General features: G+C 37.4%; 1 protein-coding gene across 1 annotated transcript; it reads left to right on the top strand.

Moving 5' to 3' along the window:
- Positions 1 to 1,105: 1,105 nt before the first annotated feature.
- On the top strand, positions 1,106 to 16,313 carry EIF3F (eukaryotic translation initiation factor 3 subunit F). The gene is made up of 8 exons (XM_032231812.1): positions 1,106 to 1,413; positions 3,540 to 3,610; positions 9,966 to 10,045; positions 12,093 to 12,230; positions 12,518 to 12,609; positions 14,306 to 14,442; positions 14,558 to 14,671; positions 16,046 to 16,313. Exons 1-8 carry the CDS (start codon positions 1,128 to 1,130, stop codon positions 16,121 to 16,123), a joined length of 996 nt encoding a protein of 331 aa, XP_032087703.1. The 5' UTR covers positions 1,106 to 1,127; the 3' UTR covers positions 16,124 to 16,313.
- Positions 16,314 to 16,710: the final 397 nt, after the last annotated feature.

The raw sequence follows: 16,710 nt of genomic DNA, 5'->3' as shown, positions 1-16,710 counted from the left end.
TTACCAAATCTGCATTTCTGAAAGTTGGCCTCCTCAGTTTCTGCTTGGGGTAGTGAAAATGGGGCTGGTTTCTGAATAGGCTTGCCCAAGTTTCTTAATAGGCACAAAATATTTGCTATTAAGGGGCTATTAAGCAAGGCCGAGTCTGCTTCCCACCCCTAAAATAACATGTGTCTCCTTTAGGGAAATATAATATTCTGTCTTTTTAAATATTCCTCAAAATATTTCATTCTTAGGGAGGGGGAGGCTTCCCTCAGCTATTAAGATATAGTCTCAAATTGTCATAGTCTTTTAAGATTGAGTGTAACAGTTAATTCAGTGTTCTCAACCTTCAGTAACAAAGTTGTGCAGATTTCTCAACCAACATTTTGTCCGAGGTGGCATTTTCAGAACATCACCATCCATCCATCCATCCATCCATCCATCCATCCATTTATTCAGCACATCATATCCCTTTATTCAGAACCGAAATAACGAAAGATCTTTTTTATGATATGGTATCTATTATTTGGGGTTATTTGAATTCTATGCATTCAGTGATGATATTAACTATAGTTTACATTTTGTGCAGTAAAACACAAAATTCTATTATTTCAAAAATTGTGGAAAATCCTGTTATTTCTTGAAATGTAATAAACAGCTGAGATTATAAATCAGTCAATAAATTGAAGTTTATAAATTGAATAAAGTTGCAGAGGTTGGGAAACACAATATGAAAGTTTATATTCAATAAACTTACGGTTTGTAAGTCAGTTTGTATTGTGTTTCTCAAAACTCTGCAACTGTAAGTTTTTGAATATAAACTTTCTTCGCTTCAGCTTTTACATTATAACAATGTTCCTGAATCAGATATTTCATCAGCCACGTGATAAAACAATTTTTTCTAAATATTTTTAAATAAACAAAACACCTTAACCTCCCTTGAAACTAATGTGCGAACATGAAGATCCACCCCTGCGCTTCACGAAACGAAAGAAAAAAAAAGAACGCTGACGAAACTCGCTTCTGATTGGGGAAAGTGCCCGTAGAAAAGCAGCAGGAACAGCCTATCAGCAGCTGCTTTTGGAGAGGCGGGTTGCCCGTGATCATCACCGCCCGAGAGTGCTCGCACTTCCTTTCTCCACAAAATGGCGGCCGCCGTAGGGGCTCCCGGCGCCTCACCGAGCGTCGTCATCCCGTCCCCGCCGCCTCCGGCCGCTTCTTCCCCCAACACACCCTCGATAACTGCTATGCCGGCCATGCTTACTCCTCCGGCTGCCGCGGCGCCGCCACCGCCTCCTCCTCCTCCCGCGCTGGCAGCACCTTTTCCCGGTGGTCGTGCGGTCCGGCTCCACCCGGTGGTGCTGGCCTCTATCGTGGACAGCTTTGAGAGGCGCAATGAGGGTGCCGCCCGCGTTATCGGCACGTTGCTCGGTAAGGACTGCCACGCTCTCCGCTGAGGAGGAGGCGGCTGAATCCGAAGATCCGCTTAGCAGCTCTCTTGGAACTCCGGGGTGTTTTGAGGAGGAATCCCGGCGCAAAGTTCCTAGCTATCCCGCGCGACGTCCTGGCACGAATTAGAGAAAGGGTGGTGGGAAGGGCGGCCTGCGGAGAAGACCCTGTCCGGTCTCCAGGTGCCCGGCTTTTATCCACTCCAGGCGTTAGACAAGTGGGGGGGGGGGCTGCCCATTCCAGAGGTGCCGCGTGGAGCACGCTTTGGAAGCTGAATGAGATTCTGGACACGGGTGTATTAAATGAATAATAAATAAATAAATGTGCGTTAAGTTTGAGCCAGTTTAGGGTAATGGTTAAGGCACCAGGCAGACCAGGAAACCGACTTCTAGTCCCGCTTTAGGCAGGAAGGCTGGCTGGCTGTCTGAGTCAGTCCTTCTCTTCAAAGTGCATCCAGTGGAATCCTGTGAGAGACAGAAAGAAGCCCAGCACAGCCGGCCTCAGAGGGCTGATGTGGGGACAATAGAGGAGAAAGATTATTAGGTATGTTTTCTATTGGCACGTACATCAGAGGTGTCCAAACTTGGGAACTTTAAGACTTGTGGACTTCAACTCCCAGAATTCCCCAACCAGCCATGTCCTCCTAAACTTGATCCTTAACATTTACTGTATTTTGTTTATTTAATTTCATTAGATTTAGATGCTGCCTCAAAGTAAGTATCATCATCATTAAGAATGAAAGTTTATCTCATTGGTTGCTGTAGCAAAACCAGAGTACAAATAACATAATACAGATACAAAAATTGCCCAGTGGAATTTATATACTGTAGAAAATATGGCTTTCATGTTTGCAAAAACTATTGAAATCATGTGCCTGAAAAGGTCAGACAAAATTCAAACTGATCAAAACAATTATGTTTTAATTGCTGGCTGGGGAATTCTGGGAGTTGAAGTCCACAAGTCTTAAAGTTCCCAAGTTTGGACACATCTGTTCTACATCATGTTGGGCAGCGGTTTTCAGAGGGTGTTTAGGGAACCATATTTCATTGCATCACTGAAATAAAGCTGGCCAGTTTTATTTGTGCCAATTATTGTAAGATAAATGGTAGGATAAAATCCTCCTCCTGTTTTCCCCACAACAACCCCCACCCCCCAAGGTGGTTGGACTGAGAGAGAGTGACTGGCCCAAAGTCACCCAGTTGGCTTTCATAACTAAGGCAGGACTTTTAAACCTCAAGGTTGTAGCATTAACACAATTTGTAGCTAACATTTTTCATGTGATTATTTGATTGAAAAGCAACTAAGTGTTCACAACCTCAAATTAAAAGTGGGGAGATTGCTTCTAATAAAAATATTATTTGAAGTGAATCTTTATATTTTGTAGCTTTGTTACAGCGATGAGCTATTTATCCTAAGGCACATTCATATATCACATTTTGATAAAAACATGAGAGATAAAAACACAAAATATGAAATATAAAATATAAAAATATGTCAGCATTGGGTTAAGTTGATACTGTAGAAAATATGGCTTTCATGTTTGCAAAAACTATTGAAATCAGCCTTCTTTTCCTACATAAACTGCTAGACCTGAATTTCATTGTTCCATTCATTTTTCAGTCAAATGTAGATGGGAATTAAAGCTAGCCCTGATATGCATTAGTTTTCTGAATAGGAATTTGAAGAAGTAAAATGAAACCAAGATGCTTCTTTGATTTGCAACCATGCTCTCATACATGTTTATTTACATGCTCATTTCTTAGCTACAGCATCTAAAAGTTCATAAGTACATTAAAGAGCTTTGGTAGACCTCTTTAATGTACTCTTTTTGTATCTTGCTGAGAGCAAACACACTCGTTTTCATTCTTCTCAGACTTCACCCCATACTTTACACATACTTGTACACCAAGATTGTTGTAATATCACTATAAAATCATTCTCTTCTGCATATTGTAAGGGTTGAACTTGAAGGGATTCAAGTTGTACTGTACTGTACTTTTCAGCATATAATGTTATCTTCAGTTACAAGTTTTTCCTTGGATGTTCCTAGGCCTTTGCTTGAGAATAATTTTTCTTAGGAAAATGTTTTTTTTTCTTTAACCTTGTAGGCACAGTTGACAAACATTCTGTAGAGGTCACCAACTGCTTCTCAGTACCTCATAATGAATCAGAAGATGAGGTGAGTGTGTGTTATTTTGATCATGATGTTAGCTTTTCCATTAGCTTAAAGGCATATAAGAAGATTCTTTTAGGAAGGTAGCAAAATCAGAGAATTGGTTTAAGGATTCCATAATTCTTTGACTTACATTTCAGAAACCAGAAATCAGGCCTTTCTCCCGTTTCAAACTGGTAAACTATCACAATTAAGTTTTCTTGATATTATTGCTGGAAGCAATGCAAATTGTAATGCAAATGCTTAGGTGTGATACACTTTTACCAGAATATTTTTTTAATTTCAAATTCAATTAATAGGGACAATGAAGAACAAAAATTACAAACAAGTAAAAAAAAAAAAAAGAAGAAGTGTACACACATATGTAAAAACAATATTAAACCTAGAACACTGGCTGAGTGTTGAAAAATATATCTCAAATAATTCTGGTATATTCCCTCTTGCACAAATAATTACGGTTTTCATCCATGCAGACTATATTTGGTATGTATTTTATGCCACAGTTTCTTAAAAACATCTCAAGTATAGAAATCTAATATCTATTAATTAAGTCAACCATTGACTGTTAGTTATTTTAAAAAATAACTGGTATCTACCCCAAAACAAGCTAATCTTCAAAGCTAATCTTAACAATACATTATTGTATTTAATTTGCATAAATTTCACAAAAGGCTTCCAATGTGTTATAAAATCGCCTAGAGTATGATCTCGAATACATCTCTGGCAATACATTCAGTTTCACAATTCTTCAACTACAAGTATTCTTTTTTCTTTCCAATACTTGGGATGAACAATCCTTGCAGCTGTGACTGCAAGGGAAACCTATGTTTCCCTGAAAATAAGACCCGGTCTTATTTTTTATTTTATTTTTGTCAAAAAAGGGCACCATATCTTATTTTTGGGTGGGGGATGTCTTTTACTTACTCACCTCACTTGTGCATGTTGCCCCTTGCCTCTTTTTTGCTGTCAGAGGCCTTCGGAAACTTCTTCTGTGGCCAAAAAGGATCCAGAGCTCTGTTATTGACTTCAGAAGTCGTCTGGAAAGCTTTGCAGGCTGCAGAAGAAGTGGGCAGGCAAGCCAGGTGTTGGGGTGTGGGAGGCCTGGCTGCAACTATCTGAGGGTGAGTATTAGGGTAGCTCCAACTCTCATCCCCACCCTAGCTTAATTTTTACTTGTGCACCTCGCCCCACCCTGTGTACCCTGGACGGGTCTTAATTAGGGCTTATTTTTGAGGTAGGACTTACATTAGGTGCATGTGTAAAAATCATCTTAGGGTTTATTTTCAGGATAGGTCTTTTGAGGGGGGCACAGTAGAAGTAGAGTTCCAAATTTTTTTCCCATTGATTTATCCATAATTTCTAAAAGAAAGGCTTCACGTTTAATTACTGTTATTATTTTAAATATTTCCTGCATAATCATTATTATATTTACTCAATATGATTTAGCATGTTTACAAGACCACATGCGATAGAATATTCTTGGACTTTGATTACATTTCCAACAATTATTAGAAGTTCCTTTATATATTCTTGACAATCTATCTGGAATCAAATATCATCAGTACATCATTTTGTAAGTTTCCTTTCAAACTAATTCAAAGCAAATCATTATTCCACATATTTTCCTATTGATCTAGCATTATATTATGAATAGTTTTTCCACTCATTTTACCTTACAGTCCTTAACATATATTTCTTCCAAATTTATCCTGTAACATTTTATAGACTTTGGAAATCAAATGGTGATCCCCAAAACATAAACTCAATTCTACATCTGATTTGTCTCCAGCAAAAACAAAGCTTATTTATCAAGTTTAAATATTTCAAATATTTTATAATAATTAAACCAATCACAATTAAATCCATTGCTTACTAGTTGTTGCCTCACTTTTAGCTTAGGATCCTCTTTCCAAATCAATAGATCACAATATGTCTTCTATTTTGATTCCATTAACATCTTTTTCCTGTGTAGTGCTTTAGATGGTGATAGCCACAATGATACCCTAGTAGCCAGTCTCCTTTTATATTTCAACCATGTATAGTCAGTTGACTGCTTAATGGAATGATTCTTAAAATCAGGATTAACCTTTCCTTTATTGTACCATGGCACTCAGATCTCAAATCAAAACCTTCATGATCCAACAATCTTGAATTCTTTAATACTATCCAATTTTCAGCCATCCCAAACAACAGGCATCATAGTACAATTTTAGATCTGGCAACCCAAGGCTTTAGATTTGGCAACCTTTCTTTGCATCTTATAAAAAATTGTATTTAATTCTTGGTTTTTTATTTGCCAAATTAAATTAAATATTCTTCTGCCATTGTTTTAAGGAGAGATCTTTGAGCTAAATTGATATAGTCTGAAACTCCCAAAGGTGCTTTTTAAAGAGGAAACTAGATTTTCTGGTTTTTCTTTGAAGACGTTTCACTTCTCATCCAAGAAGCTGCTTAAGCTCTGCCTGGAGGGTGAGGAATAGAAAGATTTATACTTCTTGCAGGCAGCTGGTCATTTGCATTCTTTTGAAGAGTCTCTGTGTCATCAGGTCACTTGAGTGGTGCAAATTGGTGTGGAGCCTTCTTGTAACTGTTGAAATGACTTCTGTAGATTGGACATAACAATAGATGATGTTGTATCCCTCTCCTGTTGAGAGAAGACTGTTCAATTTTGACATATAGAGGGCCTCTAATCAGCGATCCTCGCTGTCCAAAATATAGACTTTGTTGTCTTCAAAAGTGTGGCTTATATCTTTTAAATGCAGATGGACTGCTGAATCTAGTCCTGATGTGTTTGTTCTCCTATGTTGTGCTGTGCATTTATGATGAGTTAGCAACCCGCAGCTCTGGAGCCACATATGGCTCTTTCATCCCTCTGCTGTGGCTCCCTGTCACCAGTTGGTAAAAGGAAAAAGGACGCAGCACTAGGAGGAGACACTATGGTGGGGAAACCAGACTTCCGGTCAGCTCCAGAATTGAATGGAGGGTTCCAGTTAGGACTTTTGTGGCTCTTGAGTATTTAAGGTTGCTGACCCCTGGTTTATGAAGTGGCTGTTTTGTTTTCCCAATGTACACATCTGCACTACATTGTACTGCATGTACATTGCTCAGTTTCTGTCTGTGTTTTATCCTTGGGGTGGACAAGCTTCTACTTTAGTGTATTCTTAGGTTTGAAGTGTGCACATATGTTGTGTTGGCTGACGATCTTCCTGAGCTTTTTTGATATGCCTGCAAACCTATAGAATGACAACGTTGCTTCGTTTATTGTTCTCGTCATTGTCTGTTACAGAAAAGCTCTTGTAGAGTCTTTTTTGAGATTTGATGAAGACCCACATGAGATAGCCACATGTTCTGAGAGCTTCCTTGGTGTGTTTTAGTTCTTTTTCTTTCCCATCTATGTTGGCAGGCCTTCAGCTTGGTGATGTGAGATTCTGAGATGACTCTTTTCCTGCAGTTTGCGACCCCAAAAAAGCTTGTGGCCCATTCGGTGCTGAAAAGGTTTGCCATCCCTGCTGTATTGTCTTGTCTTATATCTCCATATAGTAGTTTCAGTACCAAGATAAATGGTAAAAAAGAGAAAAGTGTTTTGCCTTTTCTGTACCTGTTCTGACCCCCGTCCTCCGTCCAGTAACGAAAGCCGAGACAAGCGTAAAATGGAATGTCTTTTAATAACAAGACCAGACTCTTGGTGGCTGAAAGCCAAATAAACAAACAGATAAGGACTTTGGCAGCAAGTCCTACAAACCTTGGCAGCAATGCAAACAAACTCTGGCAGCAATGCAGCCTGCCAAGTTCGTTTCTCTTTAGTCCCAAATGTTGACTTCTGCAAGAAGGGTGTGGCACAAGCAGTCTCTTTTATAGTCTGGGAGAGGAGCTTAATGACCATCAGCTGAGCATAATTATCTCCTGTAATTACATAGTTGTTCTTGACCCGAGTAGCCCTTCGATGGCGTGCATCCCGGAACAACTCACAGGTGGTTTCTGGATCACTCTCTCTTGTCTTCTCCACACTGATCCAAGGCTCAGGCACCACCTGGTGGCCAACCAGTCTCTCTGCGTCCTGCTCAGAGTCGGAACCCTGTCCAGGGTCCTCCACATCCTCCAGGGCCGACTCATAGGGCCCCTCGCTGTCGGAGTCTGGTGGCAGCTCCAACGGCTCCTGCTGGGCCACAACAGTACCTCACACACTTCTTGACAGATTTCTGTTGATCATAATCTGGGCCTTCTGTAATGTATAGATACATTTCAGTCCATGTATACAGTTCAATCCAAAATCCATCTTTTCAACTATTTAAACAAAATCCCAGTTCAAATTATCAAAGGCTTTCTCTGCATCCAAAAAGATCAATGCAGCCTGTTTATCATTAAACTGTTGTAAATATTCAAATTATATCCAAAACAATTCTTGCGTTGTCCTTCAATTGTCTTTTAGATGGAAAGCCATGTTAGTCTTCATGTATATAAACCTGTTCAAAGGACACGATGGCTCAGTGGCTAAGATGTTGAGCTTGTCAGTCAGAAAGGTCTGCAGTTCAGCGGTTCAAATCCCTAGCGCCACGTAACAGAGTGAGCTCACGTTACTTGTACCAGCTTCTGCCAACCTAGAGTTTGAAAGCATGTAAAAATGCTAGTAGAAAAATAGGGATCACCTTTGGTGGGAAGGTAACAGCGTTTCCTGTGACTTTGGTGTTTAGTCATGCTAAACAGGAAGTCTCAACATAACCATTTAAAGTTATGATGGTGAGAAAAAAAATCTAGTCCTCTCACTTATAATCAGTCTGTCGGCCTCTGGTTTGCCAGCCCGCCCGTCTCATACCTATAACCATTGCACCACACTCATATTCATGTGCTCGGAATTTGGCTGTTTAGCAACTGCTTGTATTTGTTTTGTTTTTTTTGTTTAAAATATTTTATTTCCTTTTTCATAACACAGACTCACATGTATACTATACATAGCCCATATCATATGGTATTAAGTAATAATTACATCAGTTCCTCTTGTCAACATTGCCCCCCAAAATAGAAACCCCTTATAGCTCTTCTGCTCTCCATACACCTCTTTCTTCTACCACCCTCCAACTTTCTATCTTCCCTCCATCATCCTTTCCTACTCTACTTCCCCTCCCTTTCTACTGCTCCTCTCTCTACAATCCACTCCTCCTTATCCTTCTCATCTTCCCCCCTTACCCTCTCTCCTATCCTTTTCTGCCCATCCTTCTTCTTTCCCACTCCTCCTCTCCTTGGTGTATTTCTACTACATGTCAATATACTTAGCCTATCCTATTTTTAAAGAAAAAATAGTAGTAATAGTAATAAAAATATAAGATAAAGAAAGAAAAAGAAAAAAAAGAAAACAGTATACATGTGTCAAATTACATTGAGATCTAACACATCTCGTCTAACCTGATATATATCCCTCCTCCTCCCCCCTCCCCCCACAACCTACCCCCCCCCCGGCTTCCCAGAACCCGTACACGGTATAGAATTTTAACAAACAAAATTGTTCTATAGAGGGAGAGGTGGAGGAGCAACTGCTTGTATTTGTGACCAATTGCAGTGCCCTGCAGTCATGTGATCACAATTTGTGACTCTTTGCCAGTTTCAATAAAAATCTCAGAACGGAAGAACTTAATAACTGGATTTGCTTAATGACCGTAAATTGTCGTGATATTGGTCTGATTTGACTGAATGACTACAATGACTTACAATGGAAATTCTGGTCTATAGTATAATCTATGTGATTATACTATAAGTCAAGGACTACCTGTACATATCATGATTTCCATATCTGCTATATCTTATGTATTCATTTTGTGGGTTTGCTTCTTCCCCTGAACACGGAACTACAGAGAAGTAGTTACTATATTTACATCTAAAAAAATGATACGCGGGGGGCGAGGGCTGGAGTGAATGGCAGGCATTAGGTTTACTCTTAACCAAATTTCCCATGTAATCAAATGGAATGAATAGCAGTTACTTGTTTATTGATATTATAATGGATTCTGGGAGGTACTTTTCTTTACCATGAAACTTCGTTCAAAATGAAAAAAATGAATGTTTTTTTATTCTATATTCATGGAGCCACATGCATCTTTTATAAAGGAATTCAGGGAGACAAACTGATATATATATATATATATATATATATATATATATATATATATATATATATATATATATATATATATATATATATATATATTGCATTAGAGATAAGTTATCAATCAAAGACAAGTGCTTTCCACACTCAGAGTGGTGAGTTTATTCTCAGATTAATAGGTTTAGATAAGAGGCTTGGAAAGGTCCTCTGGCTTTCAGTTAATTAATGTCATATTGCAGAATCTTGAATTTTGTTAACTTTCAGGTTGCAGTGGACATGGAATTTGCTAAGAATATGTATGAATTGCACAAGAAAGTGTCTCCTAGTGAAATTATTCTGGGATGGTAAGTCTTCATTCTACCATAAATTGTATATCCGGCTTCTCGAAAGAGAGGACTATTTTTAATTAATAGAGTGCAATAAAAGAACAATAGTTCTTTAAACAATTCCATCAACTTTGCCTTGATAACAATAATCAACAGTGTTGCCTTGAGAATGATACACCTCCATTGTTATAGAATTTTGGGAAATAGTTTGACTCTCTTTAATAGGATAAACTTTAACTGTATTCTTTCCCCTCTTATTCAGGGACATATTGTTTGTTTGCTTGCTTCTTAAAGTTAATGATATGTTTTCCATATTCACTGAACCGTTGTGGCATATTGCTTTGATCATGTTATCTGTTGTTAGTAATAGATCCAATTTAATCCTTGAAGTATCCGGAGATAAAACTGTATAATCACACAAGATTCTAATTGATCTAAAATAGTGTCAAAAACTGTTTGAGATGATAGATTCTCTGAATCTGTCTCCAGCAGATAGCATGAACTTGTACATTTTCTTTTTTATCATATTTGTAACATTGCAAATTTGAAAGTATTGTTTTAAATATCATTTTAGCCACCATCCACTTTCTGCTTCAGACATAAACATTCTAATGTGCAGTATAATCTTTATTTAATATATTTATATGGCAGTTCAACTTACACACATAGTACCTTATAATATTAAAATTCCACAATGTAAAAATCCCTTAATATTCTCCCATACCTCCATGGGAGTGTGGTGACAATACAACAGGCAGAACCAAAACCAATAACTTGATTAGTTCCATGCCATCTTTGGGTGCCAGGCCACTGACAGAACCATATCTCAAGGGCCTTCCAGAACAGTATCATAGTGGGGGCTAATTTTATTTGGGGGGGGGAATGATATTCCAAAGGGAGGGAGCCACTAGAGGAGGCCTGTTTTTCTGGGTCTCACTGGATGTGCTTTCCTAATAGATGGAACTGTAATACACCCTCCCTTCCCGCTCTTGTGGGCCAGAGTGATGTAATTGGGAAGAGATGGTAGTTCAGATAATCTGGCCCCAAGCCATGTAGGGCTTTAAAGGTGATAACCAGAACCTTGAATTGTACTCAAAAGCAAATCGGTAGCCAATATAGTTTCCACAAAAGAGGTAACATAAACTGCTGCATTTTGAGCCATCTGAAGCCTCCAAATACTATTTAGCAAAACCCCATGTAGTGCATTATAGTAGTCCCATCAAGCGGTGACTAGGACATGGATAACTGAGAAAGGCATGTTGATGTGCGAAAGGAGCTAACTAGTAAACAACTTCCCATTGTGCAGAACTACTACCTGTTCTTTGAGCTACAGCTGCCAGTCCAGGAGAATCCCCAGATTATGTACTGGGTCTGCCTGGGGCAGTGCAACCCTGTCTACAACCAAAAACAGTAATAAAAAAATCCTTTGATAATTTTCAAAAAATTACTGAAAATCTCAGGTAACTTTGTATCAGATTCATATTTCATTAGTCTTGTCCATTCTGAGGAGAGGTATTGGTAATATTTACCATTCTGATAGTATTGGATAAAACTAATTTAGTTTTAGTTTTATTATTTAGTATATTTAAAATGGCAAGATAATAACATATTTTATGGATACATAAGTGGCAAAACATTAGTCTGTATTCTCTGCATAAAGGTAAAGGTTCCCCTAGCATATATGTGCTAGTTGTTCCCGACTCTAGGGGGCAGTGCTCATCTCCGTTTCAAAGCTGAAGAGCCAGTGCTGTCTGAAGACGTCTCTGTGGTCATGTGGGCAGCATGACTAATCGCCGAAGTGCATGGAACACTGTTACCTTCCCACTAAAGGTGGTTCCTATTTTTCTACTTGCATTTTTACATGCTTTCGAACTGCTAGGGTGGCAGAAGCTGGGACAAGTAATAGGAGCTCACTCCGTTACGTGGCACTAGGGATTCGAACTGCTGAACTGCAAACCTTTCTGATCGACAAGCTCAGTGTCACCGTGTCCCTTTAAATGTCCTGTATTAAATTAATGCATTCACTTTGTGCAAATATTGTCTTAAACTGTTTATATTTTTGCAGGTATGCAACTGGACATGACATCACAGAACACTCTGTTTTAATCCATGAATATTACAGTCGGGAAGCTCACAATCCAATTCACTTAACTGTGGACACCAGTTTACAAAATGGACGTATGAGCATTAAGGCATATATCAGGTACTTGCAAAAACAATTCATCTGCATTTTGCTTGAAAGAAACAAAGGTAAAAAAATAAAGTTTTATAGTCCATAAAAGAAAGGTGTGAACCTTATTCCATACTATTTTTTAACATTACAGCAGAACAGCTTAGATGGATATCAAATTGCAAAAATAACATTTAAAAAATAAGTTGAGATAAGTGTGTGTTTTTCAGAATCAGTGTTCTAATAACAGTTGAAAGCAACTCTTATGTATCAAATTTTATTTGAAATATACCTGCTAAGAAAAATTGTCTCTCTTTTAGCACTACAATGGGAGTTCCTGGTAAGACTATGGGAGTAATGTTTACTCCTCTCACTGTGAAGTATGCCTACTATGAAACAGAGCGGATAGGAGGTAAGCATTATATTATTGATGGATATAATGCATAGCCAAGAAGTGAAACCTAGTGAGTGGTTAGACTGTGATGGCAAACCTTTTGGATTCAGAGTGTGAAAAATTCAAAATATGCCTACTTTGATTCTGCTGGGGTGTCATATATAACCCTACCCTCAGACAAAATGGCCTTTTGTGGACCTCCTCTCAGCTTCACTCTCTAGACCCTCTGGAAGTCGCATAAGAGGCCTGCTCTTTTGGAGTTTCTGAAGCATCAGAAAAATTGCATGAGAATGCTTGCACGACTTTTAGGAAATCCCCAATCCCCACCCACCCCCAGAGACTTTGTGAAAGCAAGGTCTCTTTGTACAACTTCCAAAGGCTTGGCGTGTCACCAAAAATGGCCCAGGGTGTCATAGGTTTTCCATCACTGGGCTAGACATAGTGATAAGACTGGTTTTCTGTGATTGGTTATACGTTCTGTACAATAAAGTTAAATGTCAGTGCTTTGAAATAAAGCTTAGAGAGGCTAAAGCTGCATCTTCATCCCAGAGGAGAAGAAATAAGAAATAATGTTACTGACAGAAATATCATGTGCTTATCCTTTAATCCTTTATATATTTATTAAATATCAATTTATTCTACTAAAATGTATATTCAGTTATTTCCAACTGGAAATTGTTTGGCTTAGCAAGTCACATGAGTGCAAACCACAAACATAATAATTAACAAATCTATTTTAAGCAGGTGTGGCCTTATCTGGCTGGATAACACAATGAATGACATGAAAGTGAAGCCAGCCATCACTGTTTCTCTGTCACAGCTCTTTATCATTGTCTGTTTCCCCCTCTTCTGGAAAAACTACAAGCTGATTTTGTTTTCAGCACTACTATATAGCATTTTGAAGAGGGAAATAACATGAACATTTTCAAATGATTGAATTTTGCATATTCCTATAATGAGCTACCTTAGAGCATCCACAGTATTATATTGTTTTAGTTTATCTAGAGACATAGACCAAAACAACCAAAATTAGAATGTATACAAGTACAAATCTAGTATAAAAGTTCTGTTTGAAATAGAAATAGAGTGTACAAACTCTATTAGGTAACAAATTATTACTACAGCACAGAATTTTCCCATTTTTCAGATGACAGTCCTGGTCATTTAATAGGATGTACACAATTGCCCATTGAGACCAGCCTGAATAATTTACAATTAGAAGAGGGATTAGCTCTGCCTTCTGAGAATTATTAATAGGGCATTTAAGAAGTACATGTACAGCTGTCTCCATTTCAGCATTTGCATAAACAGTCTTGCTTGGAGATATTGTTAAAGGTTCCTATCAACACCATGGAGGTCAAAATGTCTAAGCGTCATTGTCAATACCTTTCTAGTGAGGGCACACTATGCCTATGATAAAAAACATTTGGCAGTGATAGTGAGGATAAGTAGCAAGGCTCCCCTCAGTTTTCTTTGTTCCAGGTTCGGCCTATCCAGTTCTTTTATAGACCCAGTGTTCAGTCCTTTTGTCATCTTTGTTTATCAATGTCCTTTTTAGAGTGCAGTGCCTAGTATAAAAATAGCTGAGTTGCCATTGAAGGGTGGATTATTTTACAGTAATTAGAAAGTTAATGGTTTACTTATCTGAATTATTACTGTAGTATTTGTGACCATAACTGTGTTTAACAGACTCATGTCTACTCTCTGTTCTCAGTTGATCTCATCATGAAGACTTGCTTTAGCCCAAATCGAGTGATTAATTTGTCAAGTGATCTTCAGCAAGTAGGGGCAGCTTCTGTTCAGATTCAGGATACCCTGAGCACTGTACTACAGTATGCAGAAGATGTGCTGGTAAATGTGCTGTGCATTAAAGGAAACAAGACTGTGTGTGTGTGTATTCATTTTTCTGTTGATGTATAATATATCAAAATATTTAAAAAATAGTATCTCTGTTCTTTTTGTCTAGTCTGGAAAAGTGGCTGCTGATAACACTGTTGGACGCTTCCTGATGGATCTTGTTAACCAAGTTCCAAAAATTTTGCCAGAGGACTTTGAGACTATGTTGAATAGCAATATCAATGTAAGTTCTTGGAGCAGACTTGTAAGTAGTACTAATAAGTTGTATGGATGGGTGAGTTGTAGATTGTTGTTCAAATTAGTGATGAGTGTTAATATGCAAGCGTGCATTACATCTCTTGTGGAATAATCTTTAATTATTAACATATATTTTTTTCTGATTCCTTAAATTACACAATTTAGAAGTTGCTTTGGATTGATATCAATCTTTCTGATATCTTCTCTGAAGAATATTTGCATTTTCTGTCCTTCAAGGAAATAAAGAACAATTATGTTGGCCTATTTCTGTAATAAAGATTTGATTTGATATGAGAATAGTTCCTTCTTACATAGGTCAGCCATTTGAAAATTGAAAAAATAAAATAAAACATTTAATGGTTGATAATCTGCTTGAAAATATTGTCCTTGTACATGGTTCAAAATTTTTATTAGTTCATCAGAATACAAAATATAAAGGAAAATGAAAATAATGGAAAACTGGGAGAGGAAAAAATGGAAGAGGAGAGAGTGTAGTGTGGAGGGGGGGAGGAAAGAAAAGAAGGTTTTGACCTCCAGCTGTTTTTAGCATAGTAGAAGACAACATCAGCCTGAAGTTTTTACTTTTACACAGTAATATATACTAGTCATTTCTATAACAATGAATGTTTAAACAGCAAAACCAAAATCAAAGTTTCATTTTTTTCCATCTCAAACACAAAATCCAGAAGTGGTTTCGTAGTGGAAACAAAATTAGACATGTTCTTTTCTTTGAATAAAACAATCAATATAACATTTTTCCTTGCTGTGGGAAGTAATATACATCTCTATATTTTCACTTGTTAATCTTGATAAACTATCATTTATATTAAAAACATTAATTATACTCTTCTTTTAACTTCCTTTTAATGTACATACTTTCAAATTCACTTTTAAGAAGCTAAGAATATTGTCCATTTTGAAGATAAGACTATTCTCCAGTTTTCTGAAACTCACCAGTTTTCCATGAGTTTTCAAAAATTGCCAGTTTTAAAAGATTACCACTTGGGACTTCTGTGGTCATCTTTGCTATTTCCTTCAGTACTCTATTCATGTCCTTGGACACCTGAATTCATTTAAATTAGGGAACTGATCTTTTACCATTTTTTTCTTTAGCCTGAGTTTGTTGTCTTGGGTGTGGCTATACCTGCCAGCTTAGTGTCATCTGCAAATTTGATGAGTTCCCCTTCAATTCCCTCATCTAGATCATTTATGCCAATCTAGAATTGGAAGCTTTAAAATATGTTTGTTTATTGGTATGAATGAGTGGACAAAGTTACAGATTTGTTTCTAATTATTATTTCCACTGAACTGTGTTATATAATGTAAGGACTTCTAAGTATATTCTTTTTTTTCTCCTTAGGACCTGCTGATGGTAACCTATTTGGCAAATCTCACCCAATCACAGATTGCACTCAATGAAAAAATCTTAAACCTGTAATGAAATCTTAACCATCTATTAACAAGACAACGTAAAGAAACAGCGGAACTTCTTTGCAGAATCCAGACTCTGTAATTGGATTTTATCTTCTGAACTGACTGTTGGATTAATCTTTCTCATCACCTTTTCCCTTCTTCTAAGTATGGTCAGAAAGGTGATCATCATTAAAAATGATCAAGGAATTCCTAAGCTCCTCTGTCTTGCTTGTGTATTATTAACATAACTTTATAAATTTGTAGGGATCCTTGATTTCTACTAGGGAAATATATTTGAATTTGTTTTTGAAAATATTTATCAGCTTCAAGTGTGAAAAAAATAATTCTGTTTGAAATAATAAGCTTTTCAAAATGTCATTCCAAACTTCTACCAAAGTACGTTTAGGATTTAGTTGAGTATAGGGATACACACTGTACAAAAAAAAAAGTTAATCTCTGTTGCGTACCTGTCTTATAATTACTTTCTTTTAGGATAGACTTTCTGGAATGAAGCTTAAGCTATAAAAAAAAATCATACAGCATAAAGAACAAGATTTTGTTGAAGGGCAAGGCAGAAGAAGAATACTTCTCAAATAACCAATGTTTCAACTG

This window comes from Thamnophis elegans, chromosome 15, assembly GCF_009769535.1.
Source record: "Thamnophis elegans isolate rThaEle1 chromosome 15, rThaEle1.pri, whole genome shotgun sequence".
Taxonomy (NCBI): Eukaryota; Metazoa; Chordata; class Lepidosauria; order Squamata; family Colubridae; genus Thamnophis; species Thamnophis elegans.
Note: the sequence above shows the minus strand (reverse complement) of the source record. Positions and strands in the feature narration are given on the sequence as shown.

Excerpts from the sequence above, each read along its gene's own strand:
- EIF3F (XM_032231812.1), top strand. The coding sequence starts at position 1,128 with ATGGCGGCCGCCGTAGGGGCTCCCGGCGCCTCACCGAGCGTCGTCATC. Across the intron at positions 1,414-3,539 it reads CGTTATCGGCACGTTGCTCG|GCACAGTTGACAAACATTCT; the intron begins GTAAGGACTGCC and ends TTAACCTTGTAG. Across the intron at positions 12,610-14,305 it reads TGAAACAGAGCGGATAGGAG|TTGATCTCATCATGAAGACT; the intron begins GTAAGCATTATA and ends CTCTGTTCTCAG.